This window comes from Erigeron canadensis, chromosome 7, assembly GCF_010389155.1.
Source record: "Erigeron canadensis isolate Cc75 chromosome 7, C_canadensis_v1, whole genome shotgun sequence".
Classification (NCBI taxonomy): domain Eukaryota; kingdom Viridiplantae; phylum Streptophyta; class Magnoliopsida; order Asterales; family Asteraceae; genus Erigeron; species Erigeron canadensis.
Window position 1 is genome coordinate 38,192,804 of NC_057767.1, and position 20,703 is coordinate 38,213,506.

Genomic DNA, 20,703 nt, shown 5'->3' on the forward strand with positions numbered 1-20,703 from the left:
TTCTTGAATTTTAAAGTTTCTAAAAAAAATATCATCTAACTAGATGATACATCATATATAACTTATCCCCAATACTTAATCTTCACTAATAAAACTTGTAGGTTAATTGGCCCGCATTGGAGTTGGCCCAATTTTTATTTATTATTGAAGATTAGTTTTAAATAAAGCCCAAACACCCATATGATATGAAATGAATGGCTATTCCTTTTCCTGAAAAAAAGTACCTAGTAAAAACATCAACATAAATGATCATAAGAAAAGTGACAAGTAAACTTGGAGATAAAATTGCCAAACAACAGGAGGTATATGTATAATCTTTATACACTTTTAAGTTTTTAACTGTCTTACATTATAATTCAAGTTTGTATTTTTCTATGTGGGTATGTTTGCATGGATGAGATATTAATTAAGGATACAGTAATTAGTTCATTTTTAGTACTTGCATTACATAAAAATAGGGAATCTTGTACTTGAATGATTATTTGGGAATGTGGGTGTAGTCTAGCCTATCTGGTTCCGGATAGGGGGGCATTTCGAAGTATTTGGGGTTAAAATGTTTTTAATGAACTTGAATGTTTATTTGGGATTTTATTTTTGTAAGTTATTTTGTGTGTGTGTGTGTGTGTGTGCTGTTGACTAGTAATGCTTTTTTTTTTTGTTCCTTAAACCAATGCGCGTGTAAATTGTTTATATTTCACATATTTAGGCTGGACGTTGTTCTGATCTGTACCTTTGGGTATGGGTAATGACCGTTTACATCTTTATGTCACAAGCCAATAGCCATGGGATTGGGTATTTTCGTCGTTGAATATGCTGTGTAGGCTCATTTAAGCTATGTCGTTTATGTCACATCCAAGTTATGTTTAATCCCGTTGGTGTAGGCTCATTTAAGCTGTGTTATCTAGGCTTCGAAAACGGCTGAAACTAAATAGGAATAGGATTGAGCTTGGCTTAGATAGTGAAATGAGCTAGCCCACCTGGGTTGGGCTCACTGATTGTTTTGACAACTTGGTTCATAAGTGAACTTGTCTCTAGTCGACATTTGTATCTTTAAGTTGTAATATTGTGATCTTTCTCTTTTCAGGCTGTGACAAGGCAGTTCATCACGAGTGGGTATGAGCATTTAGATGTAATGGTTTTTACTGAGCTGGAGTTGCAACACCACCAACAGCCGGAGAAGCTATACAGGTCAACTCGTTCAGGAAAGGTAATGATACAATTGTTATCTGTTCATGTATCATATGTTCAATTTTGTCCTAATTCTTCCCTATTTTTTCAGGATTATCAGAGTGAATCAGTTAAAGCAGCAGAAGATTCTACGACCGTAGGATATAAGCATATAGAAGCAGGTGAAAAGTCATACCACGGAGTAAATTTAGATCTCAGCACTTTAGATAATACAGCCCTTAATATCGCTTTTTTTGTTTGATTGGTATTTGCTCCTTTATGAAAATTAGGAACCAGATTGTCTGGAGCATGTTGCCAATATGAAGTGGAGAATGCCACTGATGAAACTTTGGCCAAGGCTGCATCTATATACGGGGATGCACGTGAACACGTGGATAGGGAGCAAGAAGATTTCACCAAACTCTTAATTTCACAGGTTATCTGATCTATTCTAATCTATTACAATTATGTTATAAGCTATACATCATGTTCCCTGGGTATAAAGTGATATTAAATGTGAACCTCGAAAAAGGATGTACGCTCAAGTCCTAGTTATGTAAATATAGAGGATGAACACCTCCTTCCCTGTCGAGAACAACTACATCATCAAGAAGATCCTATCTCTACATCTCTTATGATTTCTCTATTTGTAGGCCACTTCTTAGCCAGATGGTGTGTCAGGTGTTTCTCTCTTCTCTCTTTCTGTATATAGATATAGATACATATGTACATGTATATAAAAGAGATACATCCATGTATATATATGTTCTCACATATATTTGTGTTAAGCTGTTCTCATTGACATGTTTACATACATATAGATACATAAGTTGTTCTGTCGACCAAAAATTTTCAGAGATAATAGAAGTCTTTATAAGCTCACATTGGCACATGCCAATGGGGTTGGTGACCCATTGGTAAGGTCTTTGACCTTGGGAGGATCTACCTGGGTTCGAGTCCCACTTCTCACATTTGTGGGGGTGGATTAATATGGTGGTTTTCAAGAGTCCTGGTTTCTAGGCATATGTGTAATTTAAGAGTAGGAGTAGAGTAGATTGCCGTTCCCAAAAAAAAGCTGACATTGGCACATGTCAAGAATTAATGAAAAATTGTGTATGTTAGGGATGGTCCTTGTAACTTTTGAAAGCTAGGGATAAACATTGTTATTTCCTGCAAACAACGCGGACCATCCGTGTTGCGAAAAAAGTTAAGGAATTGAAACGATAAATGTTGGAAGTCTGAAAAAAACACTTATCGATCCACACATGTTATCTCGAAATTGAAAAACAAAAAGGAAAAAAGAAAGTTTTGCCCAATATGTATAAAATAATAATACCAGCTACAATGTCATTTTTTATGTTGGAAGTATATGCAGGGAATAGAAGCCATTTAATATTATCCTCTTCAAGTACGTATATATGTCCATGCAAATTTGATCAAAAAGAGAATAACAGATAGATATACACAAAATATACAATACACATCCATATCTAGTGAGAAAGATATAGAGAGAAATGGATGAGCACCTCCTTGCCCATCAAGAACACCACCATCATCAAGAAAATCCTATCCCTACATCTCTTCTAATTTCTCTATATGTTGGCCACTTCTTAGCCAGATGGGGTGCCAGGTGTCTCTCTTCTCTTACTATCTTTCTATATATAGATATACATACATACATGTATATAAAAGAATTACATACATGTGTATGTGTATGAGTGTATCTCACTCTCTATGTGCCTAGACATTCTTACATATGTTTGTGTTCATTAAAAAGTCTACACACATATATAAACACATGGTTTGAAGGTCAAAATAATCGACAGGGTTCAGTTGAACTCACTAAACAAATTTATCAATTTATCTTATTGATATGTACACTTAATTTGCAGTATGGATCAATATTAGTTATATATCATATACTTTGAGTTAAAGAGTTGTACAATATGAATTTTGTTGGATTGATTTTTTAACATATCTTTTTTATGGATTTAAATAGGATGTGGGAGTTTTCGGTCGGGTTGTATATGATAAACATTTGGCCCGATTCATTGCTTATGGCTGCAGCCTATGGGGTGGTCGAATCAGCATCGACCACCTTATTTGGTCCCCTCGTCGGCCAATGGATTGACAACTCCTCGTATCCCAAGGTTGAATCATATTCATTCTGTTACATGTTTGTTTTTAAATCTTAATAAACATTAGATTTGGGATTAAAAACACAGCCCTGTTTCTATAATATGTTTTAAGAGTAATATATCAACCCAAAAAGCTTACATCTTGTCAAGCATTTGTAGATGTATTTTAACTAAAGCAACAGTGCTGATTGCTTGAAAATCATATGCTATAATGCTTATATGTATTGTTAATTGGATATATTACAAATTTACAATGGATCCGTTAACCAAAACAACTATACCCAGTTCTGCCAAGGGTGAGGTATGGGAGGGTGTGATGTAGACAACCATTACCTCTACCCGAGGGTGGAGAAACTGCCTTCCAGAAGGACCTCCGGCATCTGTAACCTAAGAATAACCTTTTTTGAAGTCTGATTGAGGTATAACAAATTGTTAAATGGGCAAAAACATATTACTAGCTAGTAAAACTTTTTGGGTCATGACCAACAATGAGGTGGATATGACACCACCTACTCCTCTAAATATTTGTATGCTTGTGAAAACCACTATAGTTTCTACATCATATTCTCTAAATTTGTTCTTGTCTTATTTAAAGCTAAGTCTTACATTGTCATCGTGCTTCTTATTGATATTTTTGGTTTCATATGTATAAGTTTCGAACTTTGACCTAAATTATGCTTAGCCTATTTGTTAAATAGCTGATTGGGGTGCATATGCATATATTTACCATAAAAAAAGTCTATTAGTTTTCTCAAGTAAAAAAGGAAGTTCAACTGAATACATACTGATAATTTTTAATGATAATAATATTACTTTAAAGATTCCCAGATCCACCACTACACCATTAGCTTACATTTGTTTCTGAATAGCAAACTTACACACCACTTGTTATTGTCTCAGTTGAGATTTGAACCAACACCTGTTTAGTTAGTAAGTCATCAAAGATACAATTTAATGAAGCTAAGTAAGAGGCCTCTTGGTCTATATCCTAGATCCTTAATATGGCCTTACATTGGTTTATAAATTGTGGCTCTAGAAAGTTGATAAAAGGCATTTTATACGCCATGATCTTCTAACTCTTTTTATTTGGTAGGTTCTAAAATTTTGGCTATCAACACAAAACCTCTCATTTATCCTTGCGGGAGTCTCAGTGGTCGGACTTTTAATCTCTCCGGACTTGCGGTTCACCAATGTCACTGTATTTTATTTACTCGTTGTGTTGACCAATCTATCTGGAGCAGTTGCTGTTCTTTCAACTCTTGCGGGAACCATCTTGATAGAAAGAGAATGGTACATGTTTCACTCTAAAGACTTTCACTTTTGAACTCAAACCGCCCCATTGCAACCCTTAAGGAATGCTTAATTAAGTAAACTTATATAGAAACCCAATGACCACTTGTCTAGAGATGAATAAAACTCTTATATGACATTGATTTCAAATCTTGACAGGGTTGTGGTAATATCAGAAGGGCATTCTGCAAACTTGCTAACAAAGTTGAATTCCAGAATCCGTAGAATAGATCTAATAAGCAAACTATTTGCTCCAGTCGTCACAGGATTCATCATTAGTTTCGTGTCAATGATTGCTTCAGCCGTCAGTTTAGCAATCTTCAACATACTATCGGTTTTCTTGCAGTATTGGCTCTTAAACTCTGTATACAAAGGGATCCCAGCTCTAACAGAAAGCAGCCGCAAGCGGGGTCTTAAATGCACCAGACCAAATGATCAAGAAGAAGGCCCATCTACTTCTCATGACCCAACTAGCCGACATCAGGATACGTATGATCGTTTAGAAGATGTTTGTTCTTGTAACCCGATGGTTTATCAATTGGTTAAATGGGTATCTGATAGTTCATTTATTCGTGCTTGGCGAGTTTATCTGCAACAAGATGTTGTTCTACCAGGATTATCTCTAGCTTTACTCTATTTTACAGTTCTCAGGTGTGTTTCTTTATCTTTTTTTTTTTCCGAATAATTTCCATTCATTTGGAATCAGCCAAAACTTCTAACTAATAAGTATGGTTAGAAAGAGTGATCTTGACTAATTGTGAGTATATGACTCTGAAAAGCATCCTTTAATATTGCAATATCTACTGGCGAGAATAGTTTATTATCGAAACTGTAGAGGTGGCAAAATGGGTAGTTGCACGGGTTGGATAAGGGTCTGAGTGAGTTCAGGATGACACCGTTGGATAACTGTAGAGCTGGGTTGACTTGCATTTAATCTGCAAAAGTATTAACAAAACATTTGTGCAACTTTCAACCCATTTGACATGTTCCTTTTTGTTAAAGTTTTTGGTTTGATCAGGATGACCTGTTACGCAATCTACATTAACATCAACCGATTGATTAATAAGTATATGTGTCGAAATTGCCGTATCTATTGAAAAGTACAATAGTTAAAATTATCCACATCTTATTCACTAGATTCAATAATTGTATAATATCAAACAGTTTTGGGACTTTGATGACTGCAACTTTGGAATGGGATGGAATTCCAGCATACATTATTGGAATGGGCAGAGGAATAAGTGCAATAGTTGGTATTTCGGCCACATTTGTGTACCCTTCTATGGAGACTCGAATATCGACACTTCGAACAGGACTTTGGTCAATCTGGTCACAGGTATGGTTGAACTTGTTAATAAAAGTGTCTCTTCTTTGTGTAGAAAAGGGGCATTAGTCTATCGCTAATGGGTCAAATGAGTAATTTCAAAAAATTCTCTAAAACAGAAACAAGTCCAAAAAGTTGAACCATTTAACAATACTGTAACAGATAACAGGTAAAAAAAGTTAGTAGGTCATCTGGACCTGAATGACCTGCCCTAAAAGTTTGCGTTTTTTTTATATCTGAACCTGTATTGACTGTTACCTGACCCACCCATTTATTACTTATAGTAACAGCTAAATTGATATATCAAAGATTTATGTTGTTAATGTGAAGTGGACTTGCCTCTTGGTGTGTGTTGGTTCAATATGGGTTAAAAACAACACGGCATCGGCATACTTGTTGATGGCTGGAGTAGCAGTGTCACGTCTGGGCCTATGGGTGTTTGATCTATCAGTCATTCAACAAATGCAGGTGATCTAAAAGTCCGCAATCATAATCAAGAAACGAATCTTGATTTATGTATCTTAATGCTAGCTTTGCTTCTGAAACAGGACCAAGTTTCTGAATCTGATAGAGCTGTTGTTGGAGGCGTTCAAAACTCGATTCAGTCTTTCTGGGATTTGATGACGTATATTATGGGGTTGATTATCTCCAATCCACAGGTACTTTTTATTCGTTTTATGACAGGTGGCAAGATAGATAAGTTGGGGACATGGGTCAAAACATGTTCTGTTTGAGACGCGACATTTTATGGTGTGTGCGGGTTGATATGCCTAGGCCTGTTAAAATTTTTAGTTTTGAACTACTAAATTTGAAGTTATAATATCCTTACAATGATAGACCAAGTATATAACGGATATAAGAGGTTTTATGCAGAAAAATACGCCTTGGGCGACTTTCAACCCATTTGACCCATTTCTTTTTTTTGCTATTTGTCTTATTGGAACCCATTTTACTTGTTTTAAATAAAACACGCAAGTTTCCAAATTCTTAAATTATTGAGCTGAGCTGAGCTTACAATATCCTATCACTTCTTTTTTATATTTATATCATGGGACCATTCTTTTTGCTCATGTCAAAAGATGAGACTTAGCAGTCATTTCTTTTTTTTTTTTTTCTGCCTTCACCATATATAACAGTAAACTTGCTGAAATTTTGTATGGAGTACATTTTAGAGATCATAAATAATACCTTTCTTGTTATGTCTTGGTGATTTTATATATTGACGGTTTTTATGCTTTTAGGATTTCTGGAAGTTAATCTTGGTTTCGTTCGGGTTGGTAACCATAGCAGCAATTATGTATAGTATGCACATATATCGAGTTAGGAAACACTTTTTTCACTTTGAGAAGTTTCTCTTGTGGTTTCATTAATTTGTAATAATCATCAATTGTAACAAAAATTCTTAGCAACATGAGAAAAGATACATCAGTTCAGTACAACGATATTTGATTGTGGATTCAACATCAACATATCACCATGTAACAACATTCTAAATGTACACATTTGATGTGCTATCAAGATACAATTTTGTTCAACAGACATAATTAGTCACACCAAGATATAAACACAGAAAATCACATTCATGAACAGCATAAGGTGAGAACTAGATCAAAGGCATGCAGACAAGCTCTAAGAATACCTTCATGCGTTCAAGTTCTTCAATAGGTGCATCTCGGTTGTTTTCTAGTGATTCAATTGTTTCAGCAATGGCATTTTCCATTTTCTTTACGATCCCGGGTTGCAAGTTTTTCGTGATGCTGTATTCATTGATCTTATTCTTCATTTTGTATATGCTATTCTCTAATGCATTGTATGCATCCATTTTCTTTTTGAATTCTTGGTCTTCAAGTTTGTACTTCTCTGCATCTTTTATCATCTTTTCAATCTCTTTCTTGGACAGTCTTCCATTTTCATTTCGTATTATGAGTTTCTCCGACTCACCAGTGGATAATACCTCAGCCGTGACTGTGAGGATACCATTGACATCGACTTCTAAGCATTGCTTGATTTGTGAAACTCCTTTGGGTGCAGGTGGTATTCCATAGACATTGAACTTCCCTAGGAAATGGTTATCAGTAGATCTGGCTCTTTCACCTTGGTATACCTTGATACTAATTGCAGACTGATTTTCATTATTTGTAACATAGATTTTGGCCTTCTTTGTTGGTACCGGAGTGTTTCGTGGGATCAGAACATTCATTTCTTTCCCGGTTGTCTCTACACCGAGTGATAAGGGAGTGACGTCTGACAATGACAGGTCCTGAAATGTTGTATCATCATCATCAGTTAACTTTGCAGCCATCATTGCTGCACCACATGCAATAGCTTCATCAGGATTGACGTTCTTGCATAGTTCCCTGCCGTCGAAAAATTCCTGCAACATACACTGGATCTTAGGTATCCTAGTCGAGCCACCGACAAGAATAATCTCATCTACACTAGATTTTTCAACACTTGCATCATGTAAACATTTCTCCACTATCTGAATGCATTCATTGAATGAATCCATGTTCAGCTCTTCAAATTTAGCGCGAGTAAACTTCATAGAAAAGTCGATTCCCGCATGTAAGCAATCCAAGTCGATTGTGGTCTGAGTAGTACTTGAGAGAATCCTTTTCACTTTCTCACAAGCATATCTCAACCTCCCCAATGCCCGTTGGTTCCCCGTCAAGTCTACATCATATTTTCTTTTAAATTCCCGCACACAGTGATTCACCATGCGGTTATCAAAATCCTCACCTCCCAGATGAGTGTTGCCAGCAACCGCTTTCACTTCAAAGATACCCCCTTCTTCAATTGTCGATAAAGAGACATCAAAAGTGCCTCCACCCAAATCAAAGATGAGGACTTTTATCTTGCCAATAATAGAAGCGTTATTATCCAAACCATACGCGATTGCAGCTGCTGTAGGCTCATTGATGATGCGGATGACATTTAAACCAGCGATGATTCCAGCTTCCTTTGTTGCTTGACGTTGAGAGTTATTGAAATAAGCAGGCACCGTTATCACCGCATTTTTCACAACTTTTCCAAGGTATGCCTCAGCTATTTCTTTCATCTTACTAAGAACCATTGACGAAATCTCTTCGGCAAAAAATTCCTTCTCTTGACCTTTGTAGGAGACAACAATCTTTGGTGTGTCGCTAGGCCCTTGTCTGACCTTGAAAGGCCACCACTTCATGTCTTCCTGCACCATGGAATCACTGTACTTTCTTCCAATCAATCTCTTAGCATCTGCAAATTCAATTAAGGATTGATTATGTAAATATATAAACAGCAATAAGTAGTCCTTGTTTCCCACAAAATTTTTGTTTTCCCTTAAGTTAGTTATTATACATTACTGCCGGGATTTGAACCCCGGACCTCCATAAAGGTAAAGCTTCCCACCCTCCTTTTGAACCATTAAACCAAGAGCTCATTGGTTATGGATTCTTTTAGTAGATAATTTGGCTACTTCCATTAGATTCTATAATATAACTATATTCACTATATTTGGGTTCTTCTTCTTCAAAAAAATAAAATAAAAAAAGCAGTAAAAAAAACCCAGAAATGTTTATTCTTATTAGTTTTTGAATATATCGAATATGTTTAGCTATCTTATTAATGATGAAAATAAAATGATAAAAAGTAGCTACCTAGGAATGATATAACTAGAGTGCTTACCAAATATGGTGTTAGCAGGCTTCATGGCTATTTGGTTCTTGGCACCATCGCCGATGAGACGTTCTGTATCAAGGAAAGCGACACATGATGGTGTGGTTCGGTTGCCTTGATCATTTGGTATGATTTCTATCCGGTTACGGTACCATACTGCAACACATGAGTATGTTGTTCCGAGGTCAATGCCTATAGTCGGGGCTTCATTTGCTTTTCCTTCCATTGCATTCACTAATACTACTCAACATAAGATGTTTGTGAAGTCATGTTTGTTTCTCATTTTATGAAGATAATTGGTTACATCATCCGATAATTAAATAATGTAGCTTAAGAAAGAATCAATATACAGGTAACATCTAATTAAAGTCAAAAAGGACGGATGAAAAGTAAACTACATTATAAGGTCGTCTATATTCAGTTCTCAACGTATTGAAATTACCACTTCACTTCGTACTGGTTTTTCCATAATTATTTAACAAAAACAAATTTCTGTTTAAATAAACAATATTAATAAATTAAATTAAAATAATGTACATTGGTGTCTGTTACAAAGAAGTCAAATTAATATCTAGTTTGTAAAACTATACAATAGGATGTACACGTATTCATTTTTTATTACTTGTATTTTTTTAGGAAAAAACGTTAGTCCAAATTATTAATTCAACCTCAATGCTCGGGTTTAAACCCGGGATCTCTCTAGAAACAAAGTCTCTCGCCTCCTAACATATTTATTTACAACTAATAAAGATCAGTCTAATTGGTCAGAAACACTCTCGGTTTTACCTAAGGTCTTGAGTTCGATCTTTAGGGATGGTAAAACTTTGGGATTTTCCCTCTGAATATTTGTAACGGCTCATGGTCAATATCTTGTTGTCTAGGGTACGTGCAAGACTTCACCATTATACGGTGAGATTTCCCCGATGTCGTATTCCAACTGAATGTTCGGAAAAAAAACATATTTATGTACCAATGTGGGCTAGCCTATTTGGTAGAAACTATTGTCAACGTAAAAACCAATAAAATGATTAATAGTATATATTGGTGTAATTTAAAAGTCAACATATGTTGTTCAAAACAAAAAATTGAAAGTACACGAATTTATCTAATTATATATATATGGGAAAATGATCCGTACCGTAGACTTTACCTAAGCTTAGGTACTGTCATTTTAAAAAAAAGTTACAAGTTAAACCTTTGAATTTGATAAACATACATAGCCTACCTGAATTTTACATAATCACCCCCTGTTTTACCTAAGATAGATACTGCATGTTTTACCTAACTTTTCCCCTTATATATACACTTCAAAGGGAAAAGTTATTTTGAGTCCACTCTTAATTTGAGTTTAAAGGGTTTATTGATTTTCCATCCATCTCCTCAAATCCCAACCACCTCCTCCCACCACCACCATCATATCCGACCACCACCATGATCCTCTGGCGAATGCGACCACCGCCACCACGACTTACACATAACTTACACATGTGTAAGTTACATGAACCTATTGACTCAAATTAAGCTGGACTCAAAATAACCCACCTTGATGAGCGTGATCATTTATTTTATAATTTTGTTAAGTTATCTTTTATTTTTATAAGTTATTTTTTAAAATTTATTAGAATAATTATCTATTGATTTATTCCCTATTTTAATTATCCCTTTATCCCGCTGCGTCAGTTGGTATCAGCGCCGAAAATCCTGTTCAAGATGTCTCATAGTGACGATATAATCTATGACTATCCGCCCGTGTATGATGAATACAAGGATGATGAATGGTATCTTTGGTTCGGATCTGATGATGGTTGATATGGTGAGAAGATCGATGAAGAAGATTACATGTCAACTCGAAAAATACCCAAAAATCCGCTTCTGTTCGTCCAGATCTGTGCAGTTGCAGGAAAACAGGAGGTACGGATTCATTCATCATTGGATTGCTCTGATTTTCAGATATGTTGTCCAAGACTCATTGAATCAAAGTCCGACCGTTGGGATTTTCGATTGGAGTTTCCTACAAGGAGTTATGATTTTCTGAAGTTTATGCAGTTATTTAATTTTGTTCCTGGTGTTCAAAACAAGATTTCTCGAGGTGAAAAGTGCAAGATTGATAGCGTTAATGATATGCTTCCGTTTGATCCCGGTGGTTTCAAGTCAAACTCGAGGACAAGTTTTTCGAAGAGGGAGAGAATGATGAGGAGCGTGATCTTTTATTTTTATAATTTTATTAAGCTATCTTTTATTTTTATAAGTTATTTTTTTTAATTTATTAGAATAATTCTTTATTGATTTATTTCCTATTTTAGTTGTGTTAGGATTAATATAGATAACGTACTAGGTGTTTTGTAAAATCGGTTTTGAGTTTTTTTGATATATGAAATTTCATATTTTCTTCCCTATACACGAGTGTGCGAATTTTTCCTGATTATCGATATTCTTTTTTGAATCAACGATAGTTGGAAGAGTTGTTCCTGGGTATTCTTTGAATTAATATGTCCAATTATCTATCTATAATTTCTTGCTACATCACCCCTACACTTCAAAATTATATATATACTTCAAAAATGAAAAATATAATTTTGTTTTTCTTTATTTTATTGCATCTGTCTTGATCATCTTTTGTTTACTTTTATTTCAATATATAAACATTTGATGAATATTCCCTAAACATTGCCAAGAAATATACTCAAAATAGGGTTGGTGGGTGTAGGTGGGTGGGTGGGTGGTTGGGGATATACTCAAAGGAACCTGCCTTAATTTATCTTAAGTTCACCAAATCAACCAAACTTAATACAAGTAAATGGATAGAGTTTTTTTCTGTTCAAGTGATTTACAAATTGTTTTAACTTAAAAATATACAGTCCAACTAGTGTATCCTTTGAGGCTATGACCGTTTTCTAATGTTTCTCCTAGCAACCCTCAAGGATATTATCTAAAAGATACGATATATTTTCACAATTTTTCTTAATATTTTATCGTTAAGGCCTATGTTCAAATTATTATTTTTTTGGTCATGTGAGATCCAATATGTGCATCAAAAACTCTCTATTCTTTTTAATTCTTTTAAGTTTTTACAAAAGAACATCTGCAGGACTGCAGCTAATTAACCCTGTTAAACCGTCAAGCTATCACCCCCTATTTGTTTTAGTCACCAACAAGTTATATACAACTAGTTTTGGTAATAGAGCATGAAATTAAATTGTCCAGTGCAGCATACAGACTATACAGAGAATTACATACATATGTAGTACAACTTTTATCATTTAACAGACGCAGTATTTTTTTTTTCTTTTTACATACATTATCAAACCAATATATAAACCAAACAAAGACAGAAACAGTACATTCTTATAAATCGCTGATGTTTAGCCACCATAAAACGTTCGACGACTAGATTAGTGGCGTGCAAGCCAACTCAAGGGATGCCTTCATCCGCTGAAGCTCTTCAAGAGGCGCACCTTGGTTGTCCTCAAGCCATTTGGTCGTGTCAGCAATGGAATTTTCGATTTTCTTCAAGGTCTCAGGACTCACCGTCTTGAAATCAAATTTTCTGATCTTATTCCTCATTTTGTAAAGGCAATCCTCTAACGCAACGTATGCGTCCACTTTCTTCTTATATGCCTGGTCCTCATTTTTGTACCTCTCTGCATCTTTAACCATCTTTTTGATCTCTTCCTTGGAAAGTCTGCCGTTCTCTTGAGTAATTCTGAGTTTCTCCGACTTACCAGTTGAAACTATCTTGGCCGTGACGGTGAGGATACCGTTGACATCTATGTCAAAGTAGACCTTGATTATTGGAACACCCTTGGGAGCAAGTGGTATTCCATAAATTGTGAACTCACCCAACAAATGGTTTTTCGTTGATTGTGATCTTTCACCTTGATACACTTTGATACGCATCGAAGTTTGGTTGTCAGCAGTTGTATAGTAATTTTTGTCTTTTTTCGTCGGTATTGGAGTGTTCCGGGGGATAACAACGCTAAATAAATCTCCTATTACATCGATACCAAGTGACAAGGGAGTGACATCGATTAGTGACAAATCACGAAAACTCCTACCTCCAATATCGCTCAACTTTTCTGCCATAACAGCTGCACCGTATGCAACAGCCTCATCCGGGTTCAAACTCTTGCATAGCTCCTTCCCATCAAAAAATTCTCTCAACATAAGTTGGATCTTAGGTATTCTAGTCGAGCCACCGACAAGAATGATCTCATCCACCGATGATTTCTCCATTTTTGCATCACTTAGACATTTTTCTAGAGTCTTGATACATGTATTGAACAAGCTCATGTTCAGTTCTTCAAATTTAGCTCGAGTAAATTTCATAGAAAAATCGATGCCTTCGTGCAAACAATCCAATTCTATTGATGTTTGAGTAGTTGATGAGAGAATCATTTTTGCTTTCTCACAAGCAAACTTTAACCTCCCCAATGCTCTTTGATTCCCTGACAAGTCCTTATTATACTTCCTCTTGAATTCGCGGACACAGTGATCCACCATTCGGTTATCAAAATCTTCACCTCCCAAATGAGTGTCACCGGAAACACCTTTCACCTCGAAAATATCTCCTTCCTCGATCGTTGATACAGAGACATCAAAAGTACCGCCACCCAAGTCAAAGATGAGAACATTTATTTTCCCAATAATGTTAGACTTATTATCTAGACCGTATGCAATTGCAGCTGCTGTAGGCTCGTTGATCATGCGTATGATGTTTAACCCAGCAATCGTGCCTGCATCCTTTGTTGCTTGGCGCTGCGAATCATTGAAATAAGCTGGGACCGTTATGACAGCATTTTTCACATCTTTACGAAGGTACACTTCAGCTATCTCTTTCATCTTTCCAAGAATCATGGATGAAATTTCTTCTGCCAAAAACTCTTTCTCTTGACCATTGTAAGTGACTACAATCTTTGGAGTGTCCGCGGGCCCTTCTATGACCTTGAAAGCCCACAACTTCATGGCTGCCTGCACCTTCAAGTCACTGAATTTCCTTCCAATCAACCTCTTTGCATCTGAAAATAATCCACAGCTGATTATGTAAACAACTATATATTAACAAAATTCAGAATCAAATCATAGTTATGAATATTGAACTCTGGTTCTTATAATAATTGATCAAAACTAAAATAATGAAATAGTAGACTGACCATATATGGTGCTGGCAGGCCTCATGGCTATTTGGTTCTTGGCACCATCACCAATAAGGCGTTCTGCATCAAGGAAAGCAACACACGACGGTGTGGTATTATTGCCTTGATCATTTGGTATGATTTCTATTCGATTACGGTTCCAAACAGCAACACATGAGTAGGTTGTTCCAAGGTCTATACCGATCGCTGGGGCTTCATTGATCAAACTTCCCTCCATTACATTCACTTCACAGCAAAAAATGATTTTTGAAACTATTTGCTTATTACTCCTCCTCTTTTTATAAATTAAGAACCTTGGTTTGTCTATCACTCCATTTGTTAATCACAAAACATGTAAAAGTCAAACGGGCAGACTAAAACAAACTACAAAAGTCGTCTCTTGAAATTACATCAATATATGTGGCATTATTCTCTTCTAATTGTTTTTGAATTTCTATATACCATAAGGAAACTTAAGTGAAATTAAGTTGTAACTTACTAAACTTTGAAATTGAACAAGTCAAATAGTTATAGAAATTCTATCGTATTATCTTTTTAAAATACAAATGCCAAACAATCATTTGTTTTCACATTTAGAAGATTATGTTGTATATTGTTTTTTGGATGAAATGAAAGGAAAAAAAAAAGTCTTTAATGAAAGTCCTATGGGTTCTTGTTAATATGCATAAACATATATATATTTTTTAACATAAAGTGTGAACCTCTAATATGAAATATAAGTTTTTTATGCATATGACTGAATCGAAAAATAAATAAAAGAATTAATTGCAAGATTAGTCCATATGGTTTGTTCGTTTTTACAGTGAGAGTTTCTTTTCGAGTACCGTTGCAATAGGGGTCTCTGTTTTGAAAAGTTTTTTCAAAATTAAAATTGGTCCTTTTTTAACAAAAATGTTAGCTGGTGTCGTCAACTCTTCACGTGGTCATCCCGTGCAGGGGCAATATCGTCATTTCATATGCAACACAGATGGGACCCCCCATTGTTAATGAACTTAAAAAGAAAAAAAGGGGGGGGGGGTCTAAATGCCCGGTAAGGTATCACTGATACTCCTTTAGAGTCGGTTAGGTATCACTCATGCTCCTTTAGAGTCGAGATTAGAATTTGATTTTAAGACTGAGGAGAAAGGGAGCAAGAGCAGGAAAAATAGGAAATAGATTGAAGACTAATGATATATCCTATATGGAGTTTCACCTCCGTAGCTAAGCTGGATACGAAGAATCCTTCGTACAAGAAAAATTACTTATTTATAATACGAAGCATCAAGCTTGTAGCCAAAGCTACAAAGCACAACCTCCAGAATCAGAATAACTCCGGAGCTCTTCAAGTAATTCGCTTAGCTCTGGAAGAATTCATCAAAGATTGTATTGAAACAAATCCTTTCCATAGTTATCCAAATTTCCTATAAAGGAACAAAATCTGAACATCGAATGCCTCGGACACGGTATAGAATAATCCGATCGTAATCTTCTTAAAAGATAAAAGATATCTCTAAAGTTGGAAGAGATTTACCCTAATTTTCTTACCATCCTCCCAAAGTTTTCTACCCAAGAGGTTATGCCGTACGGCATACATCATTATCTTCTCCATACTATCTTCACACATAATTAACAACGACCTCCAAGCTCGGTGTAACAACAACAATACATACATAAGGTGTAAAGCGGTCGTAGTCCCTCTGACCTAATAGGGAATCGCCTACAAATCACCCCCAAAACACTCACACCCCTTGATTGAGTCATAATGCGATTATTTGATCAAACAAAGAGAAAAACAGACGAAGGCATAGATTTTTATTTTATGATGTCGGACAAGAAATGCGACCTCTCATTTATGTCGACATGGGCTAGATTTGCGACCCTGCGCACTTGAAGCCCAAGTCCGATTCATTCTCTATAAATACAGAACCTTATTAGGTTTAGGGTTAACACTTGTCGAAATTACTCATATATTGCAGGTTATTTTCGTGCTAAAGGTGTTCGTATGACCTAGAGAAGATCTTCTACTTTGCAGATAATTAATCTGAAGGCTATTTTTCAGAAGTTGTGAATCGCTGAGTTATAGTGAGGGGTTCCGCACCTCCAGATAACTGGAAAAAGCTATTAACGGTCTATTTCAAGGGGACTTACATAATCTAATGTGTTCATCTCCTTAGGAAAAAGCTTTTCTTTAATAGCTTGATGTTTGACAAACTTTTGACATAATAAGCCTTTGTACCCAAAGGTATAAAGCTTTTTGAAAGACTTTTTTTTTTTCAAAAAGTAAAAGTTTTTCATAAAGCTTCCATTGAAATTGCTCGAAGGGCATCCACAATGGTTAGTTTTTAAATCTTTTTGCTAAAGATTATGTAAGAACTTGTAAAAGCTTTTTAAAAAACCTTTTACACTTCAATGATAAAAAAGCTTTTAAAAGCTTGAAGTTAAATATAATATAATATATAACATGTAAGAGTTGATGAAAAGCTTTTGCACTGCAAAGAACAAATGAAGGGTGTAACTTATATTTTTTAAAAGCATGACTAAACCGAAACTTTTGTTTTTGATGTTACACTATACAGTGCATATGTTTAGTCGTGCACAAAGTACACATGTTATGCTCTTGTTTGAAATGTATTCTTGTACTAACGTATTATATTTTATTTAACTTTGAATTTTGAAAAGATTTTTGCTATTGGAATACAAAGCTTTTTAAAAAAGGTTTTTACACATTCACACATATTATTTTGATAGACTAGCTTTTCAAATATAACTATTACGGCTTTTAGAAAAATGCAACAAGTGATATACACTTAGAAATATGCATTAGTGAACCCCTAGTTTATAAATTTTGATCAAAATAAGCCTTATTAATGTTTTATTCTCGTTTGGTTCATGCGAAGGATTTGGGATTATGTTTTACAGTGGTGGTTGATAGCTCGTTTCTTTTTCTTCTCGGTCAAGGTTCTGTCAATTTAGCTCAAGAATTGAGAGGTGAGTCAAGTTGGAAGCAAGATATGCATCTCATTATTGCCACCTTGATGTGGTGTTTATGGAGAAATAGAAACAATAATGTTGTCTTCAAGTCACAAAGGGGGTCGGTGGATTCGATTATAGATGAAATTCGGTCACTAACATTCATGTGGATTATTAGCAGGTCAAGATACAAAGATTTATCATGGAGAAATTGGCGTGACTTTAATTTTTATTCATTTTATATAATGTAACTTTGATTACGATGCTGTGAACGTATTCGTTCATGTACGTAAGTGATGACATATGGTGTCCAATATTTTGTTACTTCACATTATAACGATAATTGATTTTGTTGGTTGTTAAAAAAATGTTTTATTCTCATGTGCCTAATTATTCTCATTAATTAATGATTTATTTATTTAATTTTTTCATTTTTTAAATTCTAGGATATGGCGAAGGTCAAAGGTAAAGGAGTTCCAGATCATCATTTCGACTGGTGGGATCGTGGGGTTACTCCTATAGTTAGGGATATGTACCTCGAGGTTTGTTGGGCGTGTGAAACTATTGGAGATTGTAAAGCCAGTAACTAGATTGCACACAATCCCCTAGCTTTCTAAACGCTCAGTGTTAAACATCTAATAGACTATTTTGATAATTACAACAAGAAGAAAGACTAACAAAGAGTGCTTCGGGGAATGTATGCAAAGCCCTAGAATCTATCTTAGTTAATGGTGGGTGTTTATACATTGAAGCTAATTATCCTCAAAGAAAATATGATGAGAAGCAACCTTGTGCTAATGCAACATTATGCTTTTCTATAAGAACTATTATATGATGAAAGGCTCCAAAAGTAAGTTCTATGTGTTAATCATCATTATAATTAACTTTTTTGCGCAGTCAAATTTGGTTACAAAAATCGATCGGCTTGGATGTGTTATGAAGGATGAGCAAAAATTCCTCGAGATTGTAAAGCTTCAACCGGTACGTCGTAGCTGTGATATCAGGTCACGTGCTTAAAGAGGGAAAAAGGTAAAAAGTCTTTCTTATATATATATATTGTGTTTTTTTTTAATTTGTAAGGAGTATTGTTTGTACATATATTTGGATGTTGATATTACAAAAATTTTGTTTTTCTGTGTATTATTTTTTCTTTTTTTCTTTCATCCAAAGGGTGTGATCAGGTTTCCGGAAGTCAGTACAGGTGGCACGATTGGCGTGGATGGTAAGCCTGATCATTTGCGTGCTTATATGGGATAAAGAAGGGAGAAAGGTGTAAACTAGTGTATGTCAGAATAATTGGGGAAATCATCATAGAGAGGCTGGGTACTTCAAGATTGAGCGAAGTGTTGAACATCCCAACGGGACAAAATACATCGCCAAACAATGTTTCTTTCCTGTCATTTTTGGTCATGGTGGTAAGTAATTTTACTGATTAAGTTATGATTAAATTACTCATAGATATACAAGCTACCTAATCACATGGGGTAAACATAAATGATATCGCTAGAAAACAGTAGTTATATTTTTTAACACAACTAAAGGACAAACACCTTTTTATATGAGCTTGAGCTGTGAGCGACTACTGAGTAAACTCTTTTTTATATATAGGAACCAACAAGAACTGTTTTAGCTGTTGTTGCATACATTTTTATACACTTTGCTTTCTCAAACTGTGGTTGTAACTTGATTTTCACTAGTAGCCAAGTATGATGGAACAGAGTGTTTTTGATATATTTTGGGAGGCGATGGGTATTCAAATTGGTCATGATATCCTATACATTAACTTAATTATGACATGTTCGGAAGAAATTAACTAATTATGCTATGAATTTTCAATGATAATTTTTAATGTTTTCTAGCGATATCATTTATGTATACCCCATGTGATAAGGTAACATGTGTATCAATGTGTAATTTAGTCATAACTTTAATCAGCAAATTACTTACCACGATGAGCACCATGACCAAAAATGACAAGAAAGAAATAATGCAATGATGACGCTTACCATCCGCGCCAAGCGTGCCACCTGTACCGATTACAAAAACCTGATCATACCCTTCGGATGAAAGAAAAAATGGAAAATTAATACACAATTTTTTTTAAATATCAATATCCAAATATATGTAGAAACAATAATCCTTTACAAATTTAAAAAAACAATATATATATATATATATATATATATATATATATATAATATTTAAGAAAGACCTTTTACCTTTCCCTATTTAAGCACATGACCTCATATCACAGAAATGACCAATTGAAGTTTTACAATCTCCATAAAGTTTTGCTCATCCTTCATAACATATCCAAGCCAATCGATCTTTGTAGCCGAATTTAACTACGCAAAAAAGTTAATCATAATGAATATTAACACAGAGAAATTACTTTTGGAGCACTTTCATCATATAATAGTTCTTATAGAAAAGCATACCCCTGCACTAGCACAAGGTTGTTTCTCATCATATTTTCTATGGGAATAATTAGTTTCACTGTATAAATGCCCACAATTACCTAAGATGAATTCCAAGGCTTTGCATACATTCCCCCAAGCATTCTTTGTTCCGTCTTTCAACTTGTTGTACTTATCATAACAGTCTATTAGATGCTGAACACTGGGCGTTTAGAAAGCTGGGAGATTGTGTTTAATCTGGTTAATGTCTTCACAGGCTACAATAGTCGCACACACCCAGCAAACCCCGGGGTATATATCCCTAACTGGAGAGTAACCCCACGATCGCTCCAGTCGGAATGATGATCTGGAAGTCCTTTAGTTTTACCTTCACTAAGATTTTTTTTTAAAAAAGAAAAGCCTCATCTCGATCACTCTTTTCCACAGCTTCATGGTATGACTTAGGAGTTTTATGCCCCTATAGTTGCTACAACTCTGCACGTCTCCCTTGTCCTTATAGATAGGTATAACTTCACTAACTCTTATTCTTCTGGCATCTCTGCAATTGTCCAAATCTTGTTGAAGAGACTTCTCAACAAGCATATCCCCACACCCCCCCAGGCATCTCCATG

General features: G+C 35.2%; 3 protein-coding genes across 5 annotated transcripts; 1 reads left to right on the forward strand and 2 right to left on the reverse strand.

Moving 5' to 3' along the window:
- The first annotated feature begins 202 nt into the window (after positions 1–202).
- Positions 203–7,388, forward strand: LOC122608569 (solute carrier family 40 member 2-like). Of its 3 annotated transcripts, none has more exons than XM_043781661.1 (12): positions 203–302; positions 1,085–1,207; positions 1,280–1,349; positions 1,458–1,603; positions 1,700–1,848; positions 3,167–3,317; positions 4,399–4,595; positions 4,755–5,246; positions 5,760–5,931; positions 6,229–6,387; positions 6,468–6,578; positions 7,161–7,388. In XM_043781661.1, exons 1-12 carry the CDS (start codon positions 246–248, stop codon positions 7,287–7,289), a joined length of 1,956 nt encoding a protein of 651 aa, XP_043637596.1. In that variant the 5' UTR covers positions 203–245; the 3' UTR covers positions 7,290–7,388. The 3 variants fall into 3 exon arrangements, with proteins under 3 accessions (XP_043637596.1, XP_043637597.1, XP_043637598.1); XM_043781662.1 differs by having other exon boundaries at positions 6,250–6,387; XM_043781663.1 differs by lacking the exons at positions 203–302; positions 1,085–1,207; positions 1,280–1,349; positions 1,458–1,603; positions 1,700–1,848 and adding an exon at positions 1,921–2,797 and having other exon boundaries at positions 6,250–6,387.
- An 82-nt stretch (positions 7,389–7,470) lies between these two features.
- On the reverse strand, positions 7,471–9,889 carry LOC122608571 (heat shock cognate 70 kDa protein-like). The gene is made up of 2 exons (XM_043781665.1): positions 9,583–9,889; positions 7,471–9,153 (listed from the first exon to the last, which is right to left on the reverse strand). The coding sequence occupies exons 1-2, from the start codon at positions 9,797–9,799 to the stop codon at positions 7,523–7,525; spliced, it is 1,848 nt and encodes a 615-aa protein (XP_043637600.1). The 5' UTR covers positions 9,800–9,889; the 3' UTR covers positions 7,471–7,522.
- A 2,888-nt stretch (positions 9,890–12,777) lies between these two features.
- On the reverse strand, positions 12,778–15,115 carry LOC122608572 (heat shock cognate 70 kDa protein-like). The gene is made up of 2 exons (XM_043781666.1): positions 14,724–15,115; positions 12,778–14,588 (listed from the first exon to the last, which is right to left on the reverse strand). The coding sequence occupies exons 1-2, from the start codon at positions 14,941–14,943 to the stop codon at positions 12,961–12,963; spliced, it is 1,848 nt and encodes a 615-aa protein (XP_043637601.1). The 5' UTR covers positions 14,944–15,115; the 3' UTR covers positions 12,778–12,960.
- Between the last annotated feature and the right edge of the window lie 5,588 nt (positions 15,116–20,703).